Here is a 23151-nt window from a genome sequence, read left to right on the forward strand (position 1 = left end):
GAATAAGATCATGAGGGTCCTGGGAGCCAGGAACCAGAATCAGGACTCACTGCTAAATTCATCTGCATCCATGTGGTACGTCACGTGTCTCAACTAAACAGGGATTGGATAGTTATTTCATTAACTTTATGTACTAAAGGGAAAGGCTGAATTATCTCCTCTAAAAATCTACTCTTTTGGCTTAGTTAAAGCAGATATCAGTGGAATGTTTTTGTTAATATAAGTCCTAAATAGTCCTATTTTCCGTCAGCAATCACTTACATGAAGTATTTCAGCCTAAACACAAGTCTCTCCGTCACTCTGCTCTGCTGTAACCCGAGGAGAACATTTTCCTTGTGGGATACAAGTGTTATCCAATGAGGGGAGAGAACGGCATGAAGGGCTGTGTGTGCAGCCAAGGGATGCGCGTGAATGTGGTGACGTAGCACGAGGACCAATTGATGCCTGACAAGGGCGGGGGCTGCTAACTCATGGTGCGTTCAAGGAAACTCGTACTTTGTGTTTTTCCTTCCTGTGAAGTCATACCAGTTCGATCTGGTACGAGTTCACGGGTCGGAAGTTACGAGTGGCCGTTATAGGGAACTTTCACAGACAACAGGACGGTAAAAACACGAGCTACGGGTTACCTGGAACGCTACCAAGTCGTAGTTGTGACTTGAAGCTGTAACTTACGGTTTCAAAAGCCTGCCTTGAACACAGCATTAGCCGAAACGGCCGTGCCGCTGTTATCTGCTTTAAGCTGCCAGGACCCTATTGTTTTCCTCAATGTTCTTCTTTCTTTCTTTCATCTTCTGAGGAAATCCTACTTCCCGTGTACAAACAGTGAAAAAAAAAACTTTACAGTACTGTCTGTTTGTAATAGCACAACCTAACCCTAACCCATTTTAAATAACTGAAAAATGTAACTTTGTGATGAGAAAGTAGGAGAATAAAACCATCATAGGCAGGTGGAGAGCACTTCTTTTATTTTTTAAATATGTCATCATTGGTTTAGCCTGTAACGTATCAGCACATAACTACACAGTACAGAGGTGGACTGCTGCCACACCAGTTGCAGCTTGGCCAATATGTAACATCAACAGCCACAGTCAATTATCTGACAACCAGGCCAGCGTATTCCTTCATTTAAACTCCATTTAAAACTATTCATTTGAAATACAAAATCACTTGGATGCCTGTGTGTCAGCATTTATTTTTTCTACAACCACACAGACTTCAGTTAGGCAGCGTGGTACTTTACTGACACTGGCAAAAAAAGAAAAAAGAAAAGAAAAAAACTACAAAAAAAGAAGCACATTATCCATCATCATAGGTTATACATTAGCTTTGTTGATTCTCAGAGATAGAAAGTTGGCATCTGAAAAATACACGATTGAAGTTGTTACACAAAATAAGGTTGGGGGAGGTCACAATTTGATTGATTCCTCAGCCCCCTTTTGTAAATTTCAAGCATTCCCCTTTTTTCTAAGACATGAAAATAATAAACTCCAATTGATGTGCATCACCGCAAATCCCATCTTTGCACTGTTCGACCTGTGTATGGCTTTAAATGGGGTTTAAAGACTTGGCGAAATGAGAAGGCAAGAACATTATTAATAATAAGAATAATAGTAAAGCAAATCAGATGCAAAGCGTTCAACATCTACATACTAAGTTTTCCATTCGGGCCTGGAACATGCAGACAGGGCAAAGTAGTAGGTGTGTGGTGAGAATATTGAGGCACACATTAGAACTATCTACAGCTGTGATTGGTTCTCCTTTGCGCCAATTACCTCTGTGAAGCGCACACTTCAGTTAACAATTTAAATTTAAAAAAAAGAAAACAGTGGCACTGTATAGCAGTGTACATTTCATGTTGTAAACTCCTGGTCTTGTGTTGCACTTTTAAGGCCTCCACTTAACCTTAAGCCGTCTTACGTACAGAACCTCATTTCATTCGTTCTGGCTATATGGGATACAAATGTGTGCTTTTCATTTTCTTTTATACACGTTCTCTTCTTTGTTTCAGTGAATCAATGCCATTCAACACACGCTAACTCATAAGAGATGAATGTCGCTGCTTTTAGTTCATTGGTATTTTGTACTTCTCTGCGTAACCATGCACAACCAGCACTTGAAAAAAAAAAACATAAAGAAAAAAGTCAAGAGCAGTTAAAAAACAATTCAAGATTAAGAACATGGAGGTTTGTAAGGTTATGGGCCATAGTTTTTAGAAGGAAGAATATAATGGAAAAAATGAATTAACTCAGTCACAGAAATGAAAGAACACAAACTGTCATAGTTTGATGAAAGAAGTAGTGGAACTATAGACTCAAGCCTCTTATAGAATCAAGTGCAGACTCTCCTAGTTTCTCTCTCCAGGTCACCCAGGTAGGAAGTCACCTGTGAAGACAGCAAGAAGCGAAATACAGTGATCACTTTACTCAAGACTGAGACAAGCACGCTGATACCAAAAACATATATGGCAGGTAAGGCATTGGTCCACAGCTGTTTGTTTGTATCCTTTAACATTTTTTTTTATTTCATACTTGAAACTTAGATTAGATGTAAGGTCTTAGTTAAACAAATCTATTTCATGACATTACACTGCATTGATTATTAGGAGCTTCCAATATTCAGTGTCTGAACAGCCTCTCTCTGTCCATTGTATGTTGCTTTTAGTTCCATATGATTAGACACACACATAAAAAAGTCTGGGGATGACTGGTTTTTGTTATGACTGCAGTGTACTGGCCATCTCTGAACTACAACAAAATGAAAGTAGTGTAACTTTCTATGCACCATAATTGAACATTTGCCTGTCTGTTTTAGCCTATTCTTGACAACTATCCAAAGCATTTTTATTTATTTTTTGACAGTTTCACACCTTCCAGCCAGTTACTGTTTTCCATTTATTTCATTAAACACCTTAAATAAGCTTGGAGAGACTTTGTTTGTAACAGTCAATCTACACAAAGAACAACTCAGGGGTGGCCTATCAGAGGTTACACAATTATTTTCCAAAAAGCATTATATTTACTGCAAAAACATGTTATCTCACACCATCACATTCGCTTTGTCACGCCTTATTTATTTTTGGTCTTGTGGATTTAATTTTCCACACAGCTCATGGTTACAGTGCTTTAATACAGCATACTCAAAGATCCCATTGCCCTGTGCTTGAAAAACAGGAAATAAAACAGTCACTGTGATGGATTATCAATAATCAACTCTCTACAAGTTGATTTTCTTTATGTAGTTATATTAAGGGACACCAGCGACTGCCTGAGATAGAAATACATAATTCAACAACCAGCATAAGCCTTGGAATCAAAAAGGAAAAAAACAATTTCCATTCAAAAATGCATATTCACTCCAAACCCATGAATAGAAAAGTATCTTGATAGTGCTGATTTTGGAAATAGAGAAAGCTAACGTTGCTTTGTGAGCTAGCTCTGTTGCACTAAAGCTCTACTGCTCCAGATTAAATTGCCCTTAGATATGGTGTTCACACAGGTTTGTGGGCCAACACCATGTTAGCCTTCTTCCTCTCTAGAATAAACAGCAGTACTGTAGCTTGTACCGTCAGAGCTACAGTAGCGATGCTAACTTCCAGTCAGGGAGCTTGTTAGCATGGAGAGCTTCCCTCTGTCAGCTGGTAAATGCTACTCTGGTAGCACTTTAACAGCTCATAAGAGATGTTACCAGTTCATATCATTACATCTCTTATGACCTAAATGCTGGAAGTATAAGTGAACTAAATTCATTTTACGATGCAGAGGGAAACTGTGAAGAGCGTAATCAAGCTAGTTACAAAATAACTATGATGGAGCAGTACATATCTGTTTCTACCCAAACAATAAATGACGGCACAGAAATAGAAGCCACAAGCAGACCGTCTGTCCATCATGCCTCCACCCAGCACAACAACATTGAGTCAAGAGGCTGCTTTAATAGCCAGTTTTATCAGTGTGAGTTACATCTAATTACACCGGGGAGGAGTGTGCCGCACGGAAAATAGAAAAACACTCAGACAGCTCCTGTGACTATCTCTAGCTGGCTGCCAACTTGCTTGTGTGTTAGCTGTTAGCTCATCAGAGCTTATGTCACCAGGCCTCTGCCGTCACATGTACAACGGCATAACTGGGCCACGAGAAGAAACCAAAAGATTACTTACACGACACAAAAAAAAAGAGCTGCGGATTTGTTTCATTCCAAACCCAGCAGCTCCACGTCAAAGATGAGGGTGGCGTTGGGAGGGATGATGCCCGGGTGACCTTTGTTTCCATAAGCGTAGTCAGGTGAGCAGGTCAGCTTGGCCCGCTGACCAACACTCATCTGGAGGTTAAGAGGATACAAACAGAGACAATGTTTTCAATAGTTAATTAGTTCACATCTAATTCTGTCATCATATGCTTTTTAAAGAGCCCTGCTGCTGATATATTAAAGCTACACCATCTTAAAGCTACAGAACCATGACAGTCTGGATCATTCACTAGTCACCTCATCTAAATGCTGCAGGACTGAGTGTGTGAGAGACAGAGTTGCATCCTTGCTCCGCGATGTTTGCAGAGCTGTGTCAATAAATGTATTTCAGCAGATAAAATAACAACTCATCACAGGTGAAGCTGCTTATTGGCAAGACTTCTCCCATTCAGTCCATAATGACGACATTCATCAAAAGACATACATATTTCATATGCACAGTGTGTTTCCAGCTCTCAAGCCTACCTGCACTACTCCCTCTTCCCAGCCTCGGATGACTTCCTGCTTGCCGATCTTGAACCTGAAAGGTTTGTCCCTGTCACGGGATGAGTCAAACTTGCGTCCGTCTGTCAGGGAGCCTGCAAACATGGCAATGGATAAAGGCACAGAGTCACAAAGAGTCGAGCAGCTGCACAACCTTTTAACTTCTGAGTACGCAAAGACGTTACAGGATTCATCTCTAAGATGATTTTAGCTGCAAAAATGCTTTTAAATGAGGAGGAAACACTGTTTTTTGTGCGAGTAAACCCTAAATATATTAACACTAGAAAGAAGTAGATCCTCCCAGCTTGTCTGACATCCATCTGCCTTGCTGAGTGTATATTCAGAGCACAAATGAATGGATTCCAAGGATCTCAGAAATAGCTGCTGCAGCTGTCTGCAGGATGGGTTTCAGTGTGACAGTCAGGAAAACGCAAGCATCAGTCCGCAGAATAGCACCCCTCCAAGACTATTTACACCGCCGCTATTACTGTTATTAGCACCAGTGAGGCAGCATGTGTGTGTGATGGTTCGGTATACTGTGAGTGTGTGTGTGTGTGTGTTGTGTGTGGGAGAAGGTGCAACATTGTACATGTTGTTAGGCACATCAGGGGGTGGCTAGCAAGACGCAGCCTTTAATCCAGGCAGTGGAGTGGGTGTCCAGTCCTCTTCTGGACATCTAGATAGCAGACTAATGGAATCAACTGTACGAGCTGAGAGGTACTGTCCAAGTATCAAAGGCAATGAGCATCAATACGCTGCTTTCCCCCCCATCTCACCACCACTGCTGACATTTTCTCACACCAACCATTTCCTGCAGGCAGAGCCTTTCCAAAAAACATCCAGCAAATCCAGGTTTTGATCTTCCCTTGTACGTCTACATTTAAAAAGGCTTGTGTAACACACTATCCTGTTTCATGTCCCATTTAAAGGCTGCTTTGTAGGCTGACAGGAAGGGAGGCTGCCCAGAGAGGAAATCCTGTAGTTTGTGTGATATTAAAAAAAAAGAAAAGAAAAAGTAACAAAAACAATGCAAGCTCATGCCTAAAACGAAATAAAAAAGACTTCACTGTGCAAGGCCAGAATGTGGTTTGCTTCAAGTGAATGCTGAAGCACAGAGGCTTGTGTTACAGAAAGAGTTATGTCTGTCTTACCAGGCAAGACGGCTGAGACAAGCTTTGCCAAACCAAGAACAGGTGCAGACAAATATACAGTGAAGCGCACTGGGAAGTAAAAGGCATCTGAAATCCCAATTAGCTGATGCTGCATGTTTCACTGTAAGTACTGTATTTACACTGTAGAGTCTTTTAACACAGCTCATGCTAGTAGCCTGGCTCTGTCAATGGCAACGTCTGTCTGTGTGACACTGGTCAACCACTTTGCCCCATACAGAAATGTCTCAATAACTATTGGATTGGTCTCAATGAAATATAGATTGATGGTCCCCAGAGGATGAGTCATAATGACTTTAACTGTCTCTTGACCACTGGTAACATGAGCAGGATGATATTTGTGATTTTCAGTCAAGATCAAGTTGGTTTATGACCAAATACATGCAAATGTAATGGCATTCCCATCAGCCCCTGCTGTTACTTTGTGTTAATGAATAATTAGCAAATATTAGCACGATGCTAACATAATGAGTGCATCAGCAAACTGAAATAATTAGAGCTGAATTGAGTGTAAATCGATTGGTTAGTTGATGGAAAGTTAATCAGTAACTACTTTGATGATCGATTAATCATTTAAGTTTAGCAAAAAACATATCACTGTTTCCAGTTTTTAAAATTTGAATATTTTCAGGTCTTCTTTTTTATATTTGTTTGTTGATAATTAGCTAATGTTAACATGCTAAACTATGAAGTTGAGAGTGCCAAACACCATTCCAGCAGAACACCAGTATTTTACCATTATGAGCATGTTAGCAAGGAGACATTAGCATTTTGAAAACTGGCAAGGCTGCAGTCAAATGTTAGAGCTGGAAGAACTTTGATTTATTGATTAGGCAACAGGTACTAGAAAGTTAATCAGCAACTTTGATGATCAATTAATAATTTAAATAAGTTTAAACTAAAGCAAAAGATAGATTTAAAAAACACTGGTTCCAGTTTCTCAAACATGAATATTCTTTGTTTTTCTACTATTTTGTCTTTGTTTACATTCTGACCACATCATGAATAGATGAACTGAGATCCCTTACAATAATAAAGAATGGAAATAATCATTGGTTCCAGCTGTACTGTTATGTCGGTCCTTTTAAGTGTATTATGATGCCACAAAGAAGATATCAAGTAAGTAAAGCTACAATGTGATTCCCTGCAGGAATCATTTAGTGATTTAGATCTCTGCTGGAGGTTCATTGAGAATACCTAAAACATCTACTCTCATTCAAAATGTGGTGTGTCTGTAGCCTAGAGAAAACATTGCCGTTTTAAAACAGTGAGTGTGCCATTATTTGTGTTACCCAGACGGTTATAATCCGCTCAGCTGAACGCCACCAACCCCCCAGAAACTCCAACAAAGACAGAGAAGCGCAGGAAATCAGACGGGATTTAAAACATCGCTGTCTGATCTGTCTCTGTCTGTCTGTCTGTCTGTCTGTCTGTCTGTCTGGGCCTCTGAGTGAACCCCGCGGCGGAATCCGTCTGCGTCTTCTTTATTTCCCCCTAATTCTCCCCAGACAAGACAAATGACCACATTATCCAGTGATCTTGATGAGACTGTAATGGAGCGCTTGGCCCAAACTGGAGCGCGCATTATTTTACGCAGTGATGAATCCAGCAGCAGAGCGCTGTCCCCGGGACACACCACCACCACCACCACCATCTCCTCCTCCTCCTCCTCCTCTGCTGCTGCTACAGGACCATTGTCACCCCCCGAATACCTCCAAAACAAATGTGCTTCCAGAATAAGACAATGTGGTGAAGGGGTTAAATTTCCCTGCAGCCCAGTCGGTGACTGACAGTCTGTGCCTCTTTGCCCTACTGAGAAATCAGTGCCTGGAAGGTCTGAGGCTGGAACATGTCTGGCTGCCAGAGTTTACCAGCGTTTGGATGTGCAGTCCAGCGCCCATCACCAGAACCTAATGTCCCTGTGAGGATTTACAGTTTGTGCTGTGGCACTTAGAGGATTACCGTGTCTGGATGTTTTTCACAACGGGTGTAGGAGACACATTTGGCCACAGCCGTCACTCCACTTGCAACGGCCTTCATTAGTAGAGTGCAGCGAAATGTGCTGGATTTTGTCCATGCATGCAAAACAACAAGTTTCTTATGGAGAACTCACCCACATAATGCACCACGCACGTCTGTCCTTTTTTGGGGAAAGTCCTTCCTGTGGGGAAACCAAAGAGGCGCTTAATATAACGGGCGTGTGCAATTAAAGGCGGTGTTTTCTGCGGCTCACATGCACATGCAAACATGCACCTAGTCATAAACACAAACACGTTTCCCTTTTGTGCAGTCGCTTTACCGTCGCCCGGGGTTATAGTCTCGATCTCGACTCCCATTTTTTCTTAGCGGTGTGTTCTGGAGCTCTCCCCGCACCCGGCAACACTCCTCCCGCAGTCTGTCTGTGTGTGTGTGTGTGTGTGTGTGTGTGTGTGTGTGTGCTCCACCGGCGGATGCTCTCTCTCTCTCTCTCTCTCTGCGGGGAGACCAGCGTCAATTTATCACGTTACACAACAACACTTCCGCCCACCACTTCCAAAGTAAAAGCCGCAGAAGCTGATAGCACGAGTTTCCCCCCTGGCGGCCATAGTCCTAACAAAAACTATATTTTTTAATGAATACATCTAAATACAAATGTCAATATGAAAATATAGTGGTATAATGTGTAAAATAATAGTACTTATTATTAAAGATACATAAAGAGTAAAAGGCAAGTTTACCCATTATTAGCTAATGAACAAATGAAATACTTTGTGAAAGACACAGTCATAACAGAGCACACACAGTTAAATAAATTGTTCTATAACTCACCTGATACATCGATAGGCTGAAATTCTTCTCTCAAATGCTTATTTGTGCATTTTGAATCAGTTTTGAAGAGATTATTTCAGAAACACAAATTTTAGATGTCCATCAGTAACATCACTGCGGGTGTCTATAACAGCTTAGTGAAGACACCTGTTGTGACTCTGAGGGTCCAGATTTCTATTTTAGAAGGCATCATAATATTAGTGAGTAAATATTATATAATGTAATTAGAATTAAAATTATTGATTAATTAGCCAAGCTGGTTCAATTTCCTCTTTGCATGTTCTTATGCACAGTATTTGATAAATACATCAAACTGACCATTTGATGTGTCATGTCCCACTGGCAGGACAAGAACTGAGCCTGACATTAAAGCAGCTGGATAGAGTTCAGCCATCCTTAATCTTATTGTTTACATCTGAGCTTTTCTACTGAGACATGTCAAAATGGCTTTTGGGTGAGAGACCCATTGTGGAATAACTGTTCAGATAATTTGTTTTAGTAAACATATGAACGCATGACTACAATGTAAACAGATACCGCTTCATCACTACTTACATGATTCAAATCTGTGACAAAGTTGTAATTGATCAAATTATTCAGATCCAACTGATATGTAGTAAAGCGAGGGCTTTCAGGTCCCTTAGAGCTTAGCCTTCTTTGCCCAAATGGCATTAAGCCTGGTTCACACTTGTACGGCACTGACGGGGCATTAGGCGAGATGCATGCTTTTATTTTGAAGGCAGATTAAGTTTGGTATTTTTCATGTATCTGTGACTAACTTGATATCTGGTAGGCAGTGTGAACATTTTAACACTGTCCTGAGTGTGTGTGTGTGTGTGTGTGTGTGTGTGTGTGTGTGTGTGTGTGTGTGTGTGTGTGTGTGTGTGATTAGTTTTTTTTCACATTTTAGGTTTGAGCATTTGTTCAAGTGAATAAAAAATTCTAATCCAGGGCTCCAGAAGGCATTGGGCCCCTAAATTTTGAGACAGTACAAGTAAATCATTCATCTACTTGCGCATTTGCAACTAGTAAAATTTGTGGGTTTTTTTTTTTTAAATACACTGGTGAAATGTGGAAGAGGCCAGTCAAAGAATCTGGAATCTGTCATTACAGGTGTCAGGCCAATGTGTATGAGGACTATGAATGAAAAGGAATGAGAATATTTGCTTTGCAAGTAGATTTACAGTTTGTACCCCAAATCTTTTTGCTTGCGCTCATTAAAATTTTAAGTTAGGGGCCACTGTGCTCCTAGTAGATAATGTTAATCTGGAGCCCTGTAATCTCATGGATTCCGTCTCATATGTATTAATGTATGTAAAATATTAATGCATCATATTCATGATATTCAAAACTAGCAAAAACCAGCCGTCACATACTGCTGTGCCCTGACTGCGGTGTACTTGAGGCTGTTCTGGCGAACACTGCAGCGTGAAACAAATGAGGAGAGAGCCAGCGAGGCGAGCAGGCGGAGAGGAGAGTGGTTGTCAGAGATGGTGCTAATTTAGGTGAACAGCTGAGTCAAAGCATCCCACTGTCCCAGCAGACACTCAGATACCCTCTGCTCACATCGCCACAGCAAATCTGCAGCCATAGCAACACCTGCATCTCACTTCCTGTGGAAAATAATAACAGCAGGTGCTTATAATGTCCACTCTATTGTGCGCCAACTCAAACACCAGTAAAATATTTTCACCTTTTGACTTGTTCAATTTCCTAACTGTCTTCATGATTCATTATATCGCAGCTCAACTGTTTTTGTTAAGCAGAGGTCACTGTATAACAGCAGCTAATTGGCTGAGATGCCATGGAGTGTCCACGTGGGCGTGCATTACCAAGGAGATAAATGTAGATTTAAAATGCATTAAAATAAAGATGGAAAACAAATAATTTGAGTGTCAGGTTTATAGGGGCAAAGATATTTCAAGTGGTTGCTTCATGTTGACCAGAAGTGACACAGACTATCCAGTGAGGTGACCTCAGCCCTGTTCAAAACAACACACAGTGAGTCATTCTCTCTTTTTCTGACATCAGAGAAAGACCTATATTATCTAACTGGTCCTCGAAGGTATCAACTTAAGTATTCACATAGCTGTGCTGGAGCTATCTTTTTTCGGTCATCAAAGTTTTGCTTTTAACAGCTATTTGCTAACCAGTCAAGAAGATAATATTGTGCTGTGTGTGTGAGATCAGCATCAAACTTCATTCGTTTACACAGCATGAACTGCCTCCAGTGATGAAAGACAACATGCTGTTTTTTCTTCTGTTTCTACCATTTTTCTTATATTCTACTGAAGTAGCTATGCCTGTTAAACAAGCTAGCCCCAGCCCAGCCAGACTGTCTGGTCACTTTCAGAAACCCAGTCACTGTAGCATCCAGTCTGTCTTGAAGAAGCAGAACAACCAAGAGGGAGTATTAGTCTCCTGTCTTATTAACACAGCAATGGCTGAAGCTGTTGCTGAGTAAAGAGCTGTTCATGCCAACGTTGGCAATGTAGCAATGGAAAAAAAAAATAGCTCACTTATCTACAACAATAAAGTCATTTATATGCTGTCAATAGCCTCTTGTTTGAGTCAAGTCTTAAGCTGACTCAATTACTTCTGTACTAACACCTACAAAGAACTGCTATAAAAAGGGGCACAACTGCCTGATGTGATTTAGTAGTATATTTCATGTAAACATACTGAATAACAGTCATTACATTCAAAGCTAAACCTACAATGAAAACACAGGACGATTTAGTTCTTTATACATCAACCATAAAATGGATTTATTTTACCAGAGGTCCAAACATATTTCTGTGTTGCCCGAGGATGCATAGAAGATGTCAGTGTGTCATAAGAATTCAACTTCCACTACGACGAACCGGAGTTTACAATCTATATCTTCTTTTGTTTGACCATTGGTTTGACCATAAAGCCAAGTGTAGCTGTAATGTTACACAATATCAAAGTGTGTAACTGGGACAATCTTACAATCTGTAAAGGAAAAAAAAGAGAAGGAAAAAAAAAAGGCATCTTAAAAAAATAATTCCATCTTGATTTGAACAAAGGGACGAGTGTGTTAGTGGAGGTCGATAAAGGAGAGTAAGGCTACTGGTATAGGTTGGTTTGGAGGAGGAAAAAAAAAACCCTCAGTGTTTTGTGATACTGTTACACTTTTCACTCCGAGAAGAGTGTGTGGAGAGAAAAGCAAACTTACAAAACCACACCACTGTCATGTACTTCTAACTTAGTCAGACTAGTATTCCTAATGTGGTTCTGGTTTGTGCTGCTGAGGCGGAAACAGACTGGGAATCTGCCGCTCGTCTGGTGAGGCTCCAGCGTCTGATCGTAAACGTAGCTGAGGGGGCAAAATCAAGGTAAATACAAGAAGGAAAAGTGGGCTAGCAAGTTAATGGAAAGTAGAGCCAAGTTTAGTGAGCATCTCTGCGACCCAGCTGCTCGTCAGAGAGCTGGACCGCTGCTGTGTTTTTTTGGGTTACGCCATCTACTGCTGTCAGGCAAACACGACCTCGTCACAACCGCAATCCAGCAGCATCGGCAGCTGTACAGAACTCTGAGAGAACTCTGCTCCATTTTGGAAGATTTTTTTTTGTCCCCTCTCCCCACCCCTCGGTTCTGCCCATCACAGGGGTGGAGGGGTAAGAGTGAGGGGGGAGGGGGGGGTCTTGGGGAGCAGAATGTTACATTTCACTTTAGAAAAACAAAAAATCAGAAATTAGAAGTCCATACATAAGTCCGTGTTTTCTCCTCCCTTCAGAAGGGGCAGCAGGTTTCACATGGCCGCAGTGCTCAGCCACACCACCAGGGGCCGACCTTACTCTCCCCCCTCTCACTTTAGCCGCTGGACGATGACGGCGTTGAGGAGGTTGGCCTGCTGCAGCGTCTGGCTCTCGTCCTCCAGCTCCTTGTTGGGGAAGGTGATCATGAGGACGAACTCTCTGGCGGCCATGGCAGGCCGAGCCGCCACCACGAACTGGCGCACGTCAGAGATCCTGAAGGACACGACGACACATTGTGAAAAGAGGTTTTGAGTTTTATTCAACAGCTACTGATTAAATCTCAACAGAACATTTCATTCATACATCGGCGACGTCTGAAAAACACCTGTCAATTAAATTCACGCAGTGCAGGGAACCAAGAGTCCTTGTACTAAGTTGGCCAACACATGGAGGTGTGTGCGCTGATAGGGACGGAATGGAGAAACCATAGTGATTAAAAACAAAGCGTGCTTCACTCCACGTAGCCATGGCTTCCAGAATTAAAAAAGCGATGCAAAGACGAAATGTAGTTTGTCTCTGCACCATCTCTGTTTATATGAGTGGTTTGTTTACTCAGATACAGAGACAGATAATAACGTGAGTTTCTGAAAATGTACATGTGTTTACTTAGTATGCAGCTGTTATAGAAATCATATTCTGAAGTCCATGACCTTTACAGAGGTTATTTGCTATGTTTTCTTTGCTGCTGACTGTTGCTTTGTGCTGGAAACGGGTGGGGATTGTCAGTTGACAGGAGCCTGAGCCACTGTTGAATTTACTAGAGATTATAAAACACCCTTTGACCAGGGCTACGTCTTCAGGGCAGAGTGGAGGCTGCAGTGAGGAGCTGCTATTGGAAAGTAAAGAGGGCTAGCTTGTTAGCATGCTAACTCCAGTAGAGGAAAACCGTGGTTTCAACATTGGTCTTGCTTTGCATCACTGGAGATGGTTATTGATGAGTAAATCGATGAAATTTGATGCTGAATTCACAACATGTTCTAACCGCCTGTTGTACAAATACCTCCTTCAACATCTGCAGCAGGTTGAAGATAAAACTCACTGATCTCTACAGGACAACCTGTAGTTTAGATGCCAGCTTCAAGTTAAAGAGAGTGACTCGGTCACCTGTGGGTGTGGTTGAACTTCTGAACCAGCCTGCCACCGTCGGCCAGTCGGATCTGAATGTTAGTGACGGGCTGGGAGGGGTCGAGGGTCACGGAGGCGGTGGCTTGGGCCTCGTTGGCAGCCTGGTCCTGCTGGGAGGTGGCCGGAGGCTGGACCAACTCTGGAGTGGCACTAAAGAGGGGAAGAAGAGGTGGAGGGAAACAGATCAGCATTAGAAAATACATAGATTAACCGATCCGTCAACCACATAACAGGAGACAATGGTCATTTCATTTTCAATACGCACTAAGGCCTTTCTTTCAGGAGAGTGGATTTAATGTTTTTAAGAGTTCAAGACCTGCAGATACCCTGTCACTTTTTCATTAGTTAATCTTCCAACATCTCACTATGAGAAACTAAAGCAGGTGAGACAATATATTCAAGACCCCTGTGAATGAAATTATGGATTTTAAGCACTTTGTCAGATCTTTTTGATAAATCATGGCATTTAATGATTCTAAAAGACTGGAGGTCTGCTTTGAGCCTATGTGTGATTCATAATGAGCTGCTCTTAAAGATTTAACCTTCACTTTTCTGTAAGCAGGAGTAAGTAGCTTAATGACTGAGTCTTTATCCTCACTTTTAGCAAAAACCTGTGTGTTCTCTCTTTAAGAGGAACTAAGCAGGATTTTTCCCGTGGCTATGCTACATTTTTACCCTAATTAAAAAGCTCTGGAATATTTGTGATAGTTAACTTCATGACTTGTTACGAGTGAGAATGGAGGCTCTCTGCCTTCCACCTGGTGTCTCATGGCTGCAACATCAGTGTAGTAACTGGGCGCTGCCCCAGTGTCCCAGCTCTCCTCTCTTCACACCGCGACATAAACGCGCTCCGTAACCGTTTATGACAGTTAAGACTACATGAATATACACGTTGTAACATGGAATATGTTATATAACGTTATCCATCGCTCCATATATTGATTTTTCGCCGGCTTCGTTGTAAACAAATGCACATGGCCAGGCAGAGGGTTAACAAAACAGAGGAAAAGCGACCAAACTTGCATAGCTCCTCTTTAAGTTTAGAAAAATCTGTAGTAAAAGTGTAATTCTATAAAGGCCGTATACTGAAAATGAAACAAAAGCTCTGCTGTATCCTTGGCGCTGACACAAAACTCATTTTCATTTCATCCACAATTATAACTGCACAGTGATGGTGAAGAAGTAACAACCCATGTGTCATTTTAAATGTATTGCTTTTCAACTACTGACACTTTATTACAGAGTAGAGACAACCCTCTCATTGACATTTGAATCCAGTCCCACAGTTTACACTAAAAATAACACGCCGTATTAGAAACCAGTCATTTCCTGGAAGGATCCCACACAGAGTTGATTCCTAGACTGAAAATGATTCATTCCCATGTAAAGCAAGTAAGACTGGTTCACCAGGCTCTATTTAAACCTCACACTGAATTCAGCTGCTGCCCTCTGATGTGCTAAAGATAAACAATACCGAAACCACATTGAATTAAACAACCACACGGTTCAATCTCACCTTCCCAGCTTCTGTCCTTCACCTCCAAAGGCTCTGAAGGCCATTTTGGGTTTGCTGAAGTCCTCATCCCGGTGGTCCTCCATGTCCAGGTTGACCTGGCCCCCTCGAGATCGCTGCCTCAACTCCAGGGGGATCTCTCTGCAGGGTGACAACCAGCAGGTGAACAGGGGTTAACCAAGACTTATTCATGCCTTCATAGCCTCCAGAGTTGACTCCCATCACTGATAAGACCACAATCACAAATAAGACCATTACACAGACCAAAACTAAGAAAAGAGAACGTATTACTCCAGTTCCCAAGTCTTTGCACCAGCTTCCAGCTCGATACATAATTGAATTCAAAGTTTTGCGTATCGTCTACAAGTCACTTAATGGTCTGGGCCCAGTTTATTTCTCAGACGTTCAATGTATGAGGGCCTAATAGGTCTCTAAGACCTGAGCGGCTGATCAGTTAGTGGTGCCTAGAATTAAAAACTAAATGGTAAAATGGCATCCGGCCATTATGATGCCCACTGCTGGAACCAGTTCCCAAAACAGCCTGAACTGAAAGTGGCTTAAAAAGAACCTAAAACTGCTTAATTCAATCATGCACTCTAATTAGACATGATCCGTTTTCTAATCTGGGTTTTTATACAGTTTTCTTACGAAGCTTTTAACTTGTATTTGTTATGCTTCTCATAATTCTGTTAGGGCCATTGAATGGCCTCTGTGTATGATAATGAATAAATACATTTGCTTTGCCGAATCACATCAGTCAGTGCTCGAATCACATCAGTCAGTGCTCGAATCACATCAGTCAGTGCTCTTAATGTGTGCTGTTTAAGCAGACAGAAGCTCATGGTCAAATCAGTGATACAAATAAAACACTGGTAGGCGTATGTCCGTATCAACACTGAGGTCACAGTGTGTCCGTGTCCCCGTCCCCGTGGACTTATAATGACCATATATGTAACTCAGAAAAGGCAGAGTATTCTCACCCCCTTCTGATCGCCTCCAGGAAGTTGGCATTTCCAGGATCGCTGTAGTTTCTGAGTTCACCGTTATCCAGACTGAATCCCGTCTTCCACAGTTTAAGCACAACATGTACCTAACACACAGTCAAAACACATACACACATTAGTGCACCTGACATGTATGTGGGTAATATGGATTCATTTTGGTTTGCATGTGTCTGGTCTGTATGGTATGTACTTCATCTCGGAGGAGGAAAACGGCCCTTTAGTTGTTTTCTAAACTGTGTATTCCTAACAGTCAATACATTATAGAGTCACCAGCTCCGATATAAGAGCTGCAGTTACAAAGTTTAACTAGGTCTATGCAGTGTGGGTGGGGAATGACTGATCCATCTTCTCCGCTCAGTTCAGTACAAAACACGTATCCTCAACTCCACTCTGCTGCTGATGATAGCAGCTCATTATGCATGACAAATAAATGTGTTTTATTCCACTCAGATCCACTTGATAAACTGAAAGAACATAAAAGTTGGACATAATTAAAGGTCGAGACATGGTAAAAGCCCAGGCAGCAAATAACTCAGTCTTCCTGGCACTAACTACCGTCCTTTACGTAACTCCACTCATGAGAGCTTCAGTATTGGATTAATGATTAGCGGGTCTCCTAGAAAAACCATGAATTAATCATAGTCCATCTGTTACTGTACGTTCTTCTATACTGAAAATGTAACAGTGCATAAGGGATTTCATCTAAAGGGCCAATAAAAAAAACAAGAATCAATGCACATGAGAATGAAGTGTCATGTGGAGGGATTTCGTGCAGGATATGCCCATCAGCCATTTGACGCCACAATATTGCAGTGTAAACATTTGGACGAGAACACAGTGCCAAGTCACAGCTTCAGTTTGAGTAGGTTTTCATCAATACAGACAGGCCTGTGTTGGAGATGTAGAACTTTTAAAACAATGCCCAAAGCTAATTGCAGAGTGTTTCCTCTACATTCATTTAGGAGTGGCGGGCCGCCATTCCTAAATCTTAGCTGCCGCTCATTCAATTTTTACTGTCACAAATACACCACCGCCGCATGTCTCCACCTGTGTCGGGTACTTGCGAGCACTAAGGTAAACTACAGAGAACTATCTTGTATCAGTACTCTTTGCACCTCGTCTGCACCTCGCTGACGGACCACAGCGTGTTTTTCCGCAGCATCATTTAACTCAGGTGACAGAATAACAACAGTCTCAGTAAGATCAGTGGTTGCTGTTGCCGGTGTGTTTTTAAAATTAGCAGGTTTGATTCCTGTGTCAGACATCGCGCTCGAGTGCTAATGGAAAAGCAAAACAAAAAAACTGAGTGTCTGCTGGGCTTATAAATGAACAACGTTGATGATTATTATTGTAGCCCATAAGGTTAACACGACATACACCAATAATGTTGCAATCGCGGGGGGATTCAGGGATTCAGGATTCAATGGCAGGGAGGCTGCAGTGAAGCTGCAGTGAAGCTGCAGCCTCCTTGTTGTAGAGTCTCTGCCTTTTCGTCTGGACTGCAGCTCAGTCACATTGAGCTCGACTCTGAGGCTAATCCACCTCTTTGCCCTGAAAAGCTCCAGCTGCTTTGACCATACATCTAGTGTTGTCTTGCTGAATGATGCAACATTGTCCTTAATGTTTAGACCAGCGGTACTCAATAGGCGGCCCGCGGGCCGCATCCGGCCCGCCGAACCTTCCAATCAGACCCGCGACTGAGTTCTACTAGTTTACATTACTGTATACTGTATTTCTCGGGCTCCGTGCGCCTGTAAGTCAAAGCGCTGGGACATGGAAACACGTGCGGAGCGTTTGTGTGTGCCTGTGAGGCGCTGCACTGGGATACAGAAACGCCGACGAACCCAAATCACCATGTGCGAGTGTTTGGGGAGCGGGCTGGACTGCAGGGTTTTCCCTGCCTGTCTGCAGAGACCGTGGGTGATTTTCACCACCGTCTTGGTTCAACTGTGTGTGCATCATGCATGGGGGGCCGTTCAGATGAAGCGTCTTTTGCGCGAGCTCAAACCCATTCAATGTAGCCGCGCGTCATGCGCGCTCACAACTCAAAGCCGTAGCCGCGCGCATTTGATGAGACGCAATTGTTTTTTCGTGCACGTCTGCTGCGCACAGCTGCACGACCTGCTTCTCCCCCGGTGTTGTGTCCCGGTTCCCTCGGCCTGTGGCTCTCCTACTGTTTCCCACTGAGCTCTGTCTCGTTTGAAAGGTGAAGGAAGCCCATGTGTGGAAAGACGTCGCCTCCGAGATGTAGAATGTGTGTTATAGAAGAGAAACACACATTTCAGGACCAATGACTTGTATCCTCAGAACAGAGTCAGACATGTCCTGTGATGGTCAGGTCATATTTAAGCTGAAAATCACAGGGCATGTCTGAGGATACAAGTCAGCAGTGTAAAGCTCCAGCATGATATGTAAATGATGATATGATAATGTCAAGATTTTTCATATCATACAAAACACCATGACGTGTATAAATAAAAATTATGTGCTTACAAGTAAAATAAAAAATTTTAAATTATCAGACGAAATAGGTGAATTTAATTTCAATCTATGCCTATTTGAATGTGCGGCCCCCAAGGTGTCTGTTAAGAAAAATTCTGGCCCTTCGACAAATGTATTTGAGTACCCCTGGTTTAGACATTTGGCTTCCAAATATCAACTCTGAGTCATGTCTGAGCTCTTTTGTGTATGGTCAAATGCTATTAAGTATGAAGCTCTGGACTTTTTGCTTAAAGTTCTCCGTCTCCCACACTGTTCTTTCCACATTAATTTAAACCCACTCAGCCATTAAAGCTAAGATGGCAATTTAATGAAGTATTGATTACTCTATATCAAACTGACCTGCTAATGCTCAAGAGGCTGAAGAATAAAAAATAATGAACTGTCCAAATACTTTAGGTCTTAAGTAAAGCTATTTCCAAGATTATGTTTCTGCTCACTACAGTGTAAGACACATGACATTTTGAATAAATATAAAAACATAAAGTCCTGATATCTAAATGCTAATGAAGGTGGAGGCTCACCTCCACACAGCTAGCCAATCACAGTATTGGGTGAGTGAGTAAGTGTGAAGTCCCGATTTTTAATGGATGTACTATTGAATATTTGCAAAGATGCAGGATGCAGAGAGAAAACAGGAGGCATCAGGATCTGTACTCACATCCTGCTGGCTGTTGGCGCCATGCCTCTCTCCAGCCACGTAGGCTGACTCCTCCTCAGGAGCTGCTCCTAGCCTGTAACCTCCGCCCACGAAGGCCTAAGTAATGAGAGATGATAAATAAAAAACAACTTGAGACAGAACAAGATCACCAAAATGATAGAGAATTACAAAATTGCACACCTATCCATTTGAGCAAATGCAAATTTAAAAAAAAAAAAGACAATACAGGCAGAACATAGAGATGGAGGCCATCAACATGTGTTTTCCCTCACCTTAGCTTTAGAGGGCTCTCCTGGTCCTCTCCCGGGCCGGTCCAGAGGAACAGCTCCATGTTCTCTGGCTCCTTTGAACAGATCCTCAACCACTTCGTTGGAGCTCTTCTTCTTGGGAGGCCCAACGATCTGCTGCCCACTGCGCTCTGATCCGCCCGCAAAAAACCTGGACAGGCACATAGACAGGTGTGACTTTAATAAAAGAAGAGGGAATTCCTCCACAAATTACATAATCATCACTGTGAGGAGAAATACGATGAGCGGTCTATCTATGTTCAATCACAATTGCAGAGTTGCAACTATGTAAATGTGATTGCAATTTTATATGTTGGCCTCATGTCTGAATTGGTGCCAGATTCACAATGTTGTTATTAGTTTGGATGTGTAACAGCTCTGTAAAACAAGTCTGAACAAGAGTAAATACGAGTTTTGTTCTGCTGTCTATAAAAATTCACTTAATTGTTTAATTATATCTAGAAAAACATTTACAGCATCTATGTAAAATGTATTTCAGTCAGAACTTAATGTCTTGTCGTTTTATTTGTGCCACTGACGACATTACAATAATGTAACTCACTTGTGAGAAGGTGAATGCGCACAGTGTTCAGGATTCAATGGCAAAATAAGTTTTGTAATGTGAAGCTGCCTTAGATGCATAGAGGCTGAGATCATAGAGTCACACCCAACTGTGCGGTGAAAAGCTTCACTGTCACGACAAGAGCTCCTTTGGAGATAATAGCACACTTCAGCACAGTGCACTTTGTCATACACACAAAAACATAACTGCAGTCAGTCAGCGAGTGTTTAGAAGAGAGTACGAGAAAGAAATTCAAACCCTGCTAACCTTCTCACTACCACACACCTGTTTGTTACTGCAAGAGATAGAAACGATCAAACTCTAGGGAGGAGACACCGTCCAACTAACTTGACATGCACCTGATTTTAACCATACCAGCTTGATGCTTACCAAACAAAGCAAACATTACTGTTATTTTTACAGCAGCTGGCCAGGTAACGGCTTGTACTTCGTTTAAGTTGTGCATAGGCAGCACATTTAGAAAAGACTGAATAAACTCAGACATATCCTCAGCTATGTGAGGTAAATTCTGTATAACTGACATAATAAATAAAATAATCACTGTCCTTTAGTTCCACTAGTTTGCTGACTGCAAATGGAAACTAACTGAAAGGCCATTTGCAAACCCACAGAGTCCCTTGACAAGCAGACGACTGCTCTGCTCCGGCAGCAGAATCTGTTGATGCTGCAGAAATCTAGAAACGACCAGCCCACAGTGGATGAGGTGAGACCAAAAATAGTTTGGTGCATTCTGGACTAACACCCACTAGGTGTGACTTCAAAACACTGTGGGGATGTGCGGCACGTCACAGATGTTTAGGAGGATCAGAAACACATCAAAGGGCTACTGTTACAACACACGCTGGGCAGTGACTTCATTTTTTTTTTACTTGTCTGTGTGTCCATTTTAATCCCTTATCCACTCTGAGGTGTCCTACAGCATGACACTTAATCCTGATCAGGATCATGAATGTTTTTCAGTGACTACTGATTTGTGAGTTTTGTCAAATAGGAGGGGAAAAAAGATGAGAGGAGAAAACACCTAGATGGTTCTTTCCTACCCTCACCTCACCAGGTGCTGGCTGCGAAAGACAAGACAATACTGGAGCTATAACTCACCTTTGGCCTTCCTCCTCATCGCTCTCCTCCTCTGCCTCGTGCATCAGATCACTGAAGGAGGTCACTCTGGGCTGGGAGCTGGTGTAACAGAAGAACACATGCACTGAGTTGTGTGTCACAAAGTCATATCAATTATGAACAATGACGATGATTGATGGCAACAGCACTGCACAGCACTGTGGCACAGAACCGGCTGGTGCACAGTACTGTTGGACTCTGGGCTGACAAAGAAGCAGTGAAGAAGTGTGTCATTAAATTTTCATTTGAACTATGCAGTTAAAAAAAAAAAATTACCTTGGCCCTGCAGACCGGGACACTGAAGAGCCTCCCTCAGGTTGAGGAAGCGTCACTATGTCATCATCAGCTCCATCCTCAAAGAAACTGGCCAGTGCGAGCTACAAGGGGGGAAATTATTATTATGACAGTGTCACGAAAAATCTTAATTAACAGCTCAATTAACTGAGCAACAAGTGTATTTATGGTATGACCTTTCAAACTGTATCTCAGGCAGGAGCTGGATAACTACTGGGGTCTATTTTACGTGTCAATTAACGCGGCGGACTGACATGTTTACATTGCTGCCTCTCAGCTGACACATTGATTTTCTCTTTCTATTTCTAACAATGAAGGCGTTAGCCGAACAATCAAACAGACATAAGGTTTCGTTTTCCCCGTGTATTTTACTCGTTTATCTCCATGTACTGAACCACAAACACACCTTTCAACTGGGAGAGTGAGACTGCTGCATTAAAGGCTAAGCAGCGTCCTTTGCTAGGTTAACTTGGCTGAAATTAACGCTGCGTTTAATCGTCACTGGCTAACGCTACCTAGCACGGTTGAATGGGCTCTAGGTTGACTAACGTTAGCTTTAGCCGAAACTTAACGGCGACCTACTTTACCAAGAGCCGACAATAAAGGAGCTTTTCATAACAGTGACCGTGTCGGCTAACTATCTTAAAGCCGCCTTGTTGTCGGTGACAGTGAGCGGTCGGGCCATTGTCAAACGGTGACTTGCACAAATTACCGGCAACACATGCTAACGTTAGCCGGCGAGCTAGTCGCCTGACACTCATGATGAGAGCACCGTTTCCCCGGGGCTGCCCCGGCGGCACTCCGCCCGGACGGTCCGGGGAGAGCCGGGGGAGACCCACCTGCAGGTTCCAGCCGGCGGACTCCAGGAAGAACCGGGCCCGCTCCTCGTCCACATCGGTTACAGCGACGAACTCCCTCACTGATTCCTCTTGGCTCGCCATTTTGATTTGCTCCTTCGACCGCTCGTCCGCCTCCACCTGAGGAAACAACAAGCAACAGTTGATGGTTCCTACGTGGTTTCACACCGGGGACAACGGCCGCAGTAACCGGGACCGAAACAGAAAATGAAATAAGGCGTCCAATGTGTGGGTTACAACTCTAGTGTGATGTTTTTTAAACAGAATGTCTGACTTTACATTTTAATACGCAATAGTCTCTTTTTTAATAAAACGGACGTGCTGCACTGCTGCATTTGACCACTAGGTGGTAGTGTATGCACAGGTTACACAAAACCGCAGTAACAGATAAGCATTGTGTTCAACCATAGACTGTGTGTACAACAGAGGTTTTGACTGTTGACCCAGGGATCACAGAGGAGCATGTGCCAGTGTGAGTTGGTGCATGTGGTTGTATACATCTTATTTCTGTATTCCCTATGCAGATAATTTATTGAAAACTCTATAACAACCTAATTATGTAACAAGTCATCACACTGAATGCAGGCAGCATTTCTACACATCATGCATAGCCTATTTGATAATTATTCATATATGTGTCAGTAAAAAATGCTACTAATTCACTCGCGTAAAAATCTTTTTACTCATAATAATTTCATATTCAGTTTTAACAACCAACTCCCTTC

General features: G+C 42.4%; 2 protein-coding genes across 2 annotated transcripts; both read right to left on the minus strand.

Annotated features, from left to right (window-relative positions):
• Positions 1-948: 948 nt before the first annotated feature.
• Positions 949-8302, minus strand: fkbp1ab (FKBP prolyl isomerase 1Ab). Its single transcript, XM_085781075.1, has 5 exons — positions 8197-8302; positions 8011-8058; positions 4711-4823; positions 4157-4317; positions 949-2382 (listed from the first exon to the last, which is right to left on the minus strand). The coding sequence occupies exons 1-4, from the start codon at positions 8231-8233 to the stop codon at positions 4189-4191; spliced, it is 327 nt and encodes a 108-aa protein (XP_085637201.1). The 5' UTR covers positions 8234-8302; the 3' UTR covers positions 949-2382; positions 4157-4188.
• A 3138-nt stretch (positions 8303-11440) lies between these two features.
• Positions 11441-22529, minus strand: nsfl1c (NSFL1 (p97) cofactor (p47)). The gene is made up of 9 exons (XM_085781088.1): positions 22409-22529; positions 21552-21652; positions 21258-21335; positions 19562-19727; positions 19290-19385; positions 16106-16215; positions 15129-15266; positions 13592-13762; positions 11441-12700 (listed from the first exon to the last, which is right to left on the minus strand). Exons 1-9 carry the CDS (start codon positions 22508-22510, stop codon positions 12538-12540), a joined length of 1125 nt encoding a protein of 374 aa, XP_085637214.1. The 5' UTR covers positions 22511-22529; the 3' UTR covers positions 11441-12537.
• Positions 22530-23151: the final 622 nt, after the last annotated feature.

Source organism: Trachurus japonicus, chromosome 7 (assembly GCF_045865225.1).
Source record: "Trachurus japonicus isolate A0001 chromosome 7, Traja_1.0".
Lineage (NCBI taxonomy): Eukaryota > Metazoa > Chordata > Actinopteri > Carangiformes > Carangidae > Trachurus > Trachurus japonicus.

What these genes read in the sequence shown, in the direction of transcription:
- fkbp1ab (XM_085781075.1), bottom strand. Translation starts at nt 8,233, where the DNA reads ATGGGAGTCGAGATCGAGACTATAACCCCGGGCGACG. An exon ending in GACTATAACCCCGGGCGACG is followed by an intron (nt 8,059 to 8,196) that starts GTAAAGCGACTG and finishes GTTTCCCCACAG; the next exon opens with GAAGGACTTTCCCCAAAAAA. An exon ending in GGGAAGAGGGAGTAGTGCAG is followed by an intron (nt 4,318 to 4,710) that starts GTAGGCTTGAGA and finishes CTTAACCTCCAG; the next exon opens with ATGAGTGTTGGTCAGCGGGC.
- nsfl1c (XM_085781088.1), bottom strand. Translation starts at nt 22,510, where the DNA reads ATGGCGAGCCAAGAGGAATCAGTGAGGGAGTTCGTCGCTGTAACCGAT. An exon ending in TCCCGGTCTGCAGGGCCAAG is followed by an intron (nt 21,336 to 21,551) that starts GTAATTTTTTTT and finishes CTGTTACACCAG; the next exon opens with CTCCCAGCCCAGAGTGACCT. An exon ending in CTGGAGGCGATCAGAAGGGG is followed by an intron (nt 15,267 to 16,105) that starts GTGAGAATACTC and finishes GTCACCCTGCAG; the next exon opens with AGAGATCCCCCTGGAGTTGA.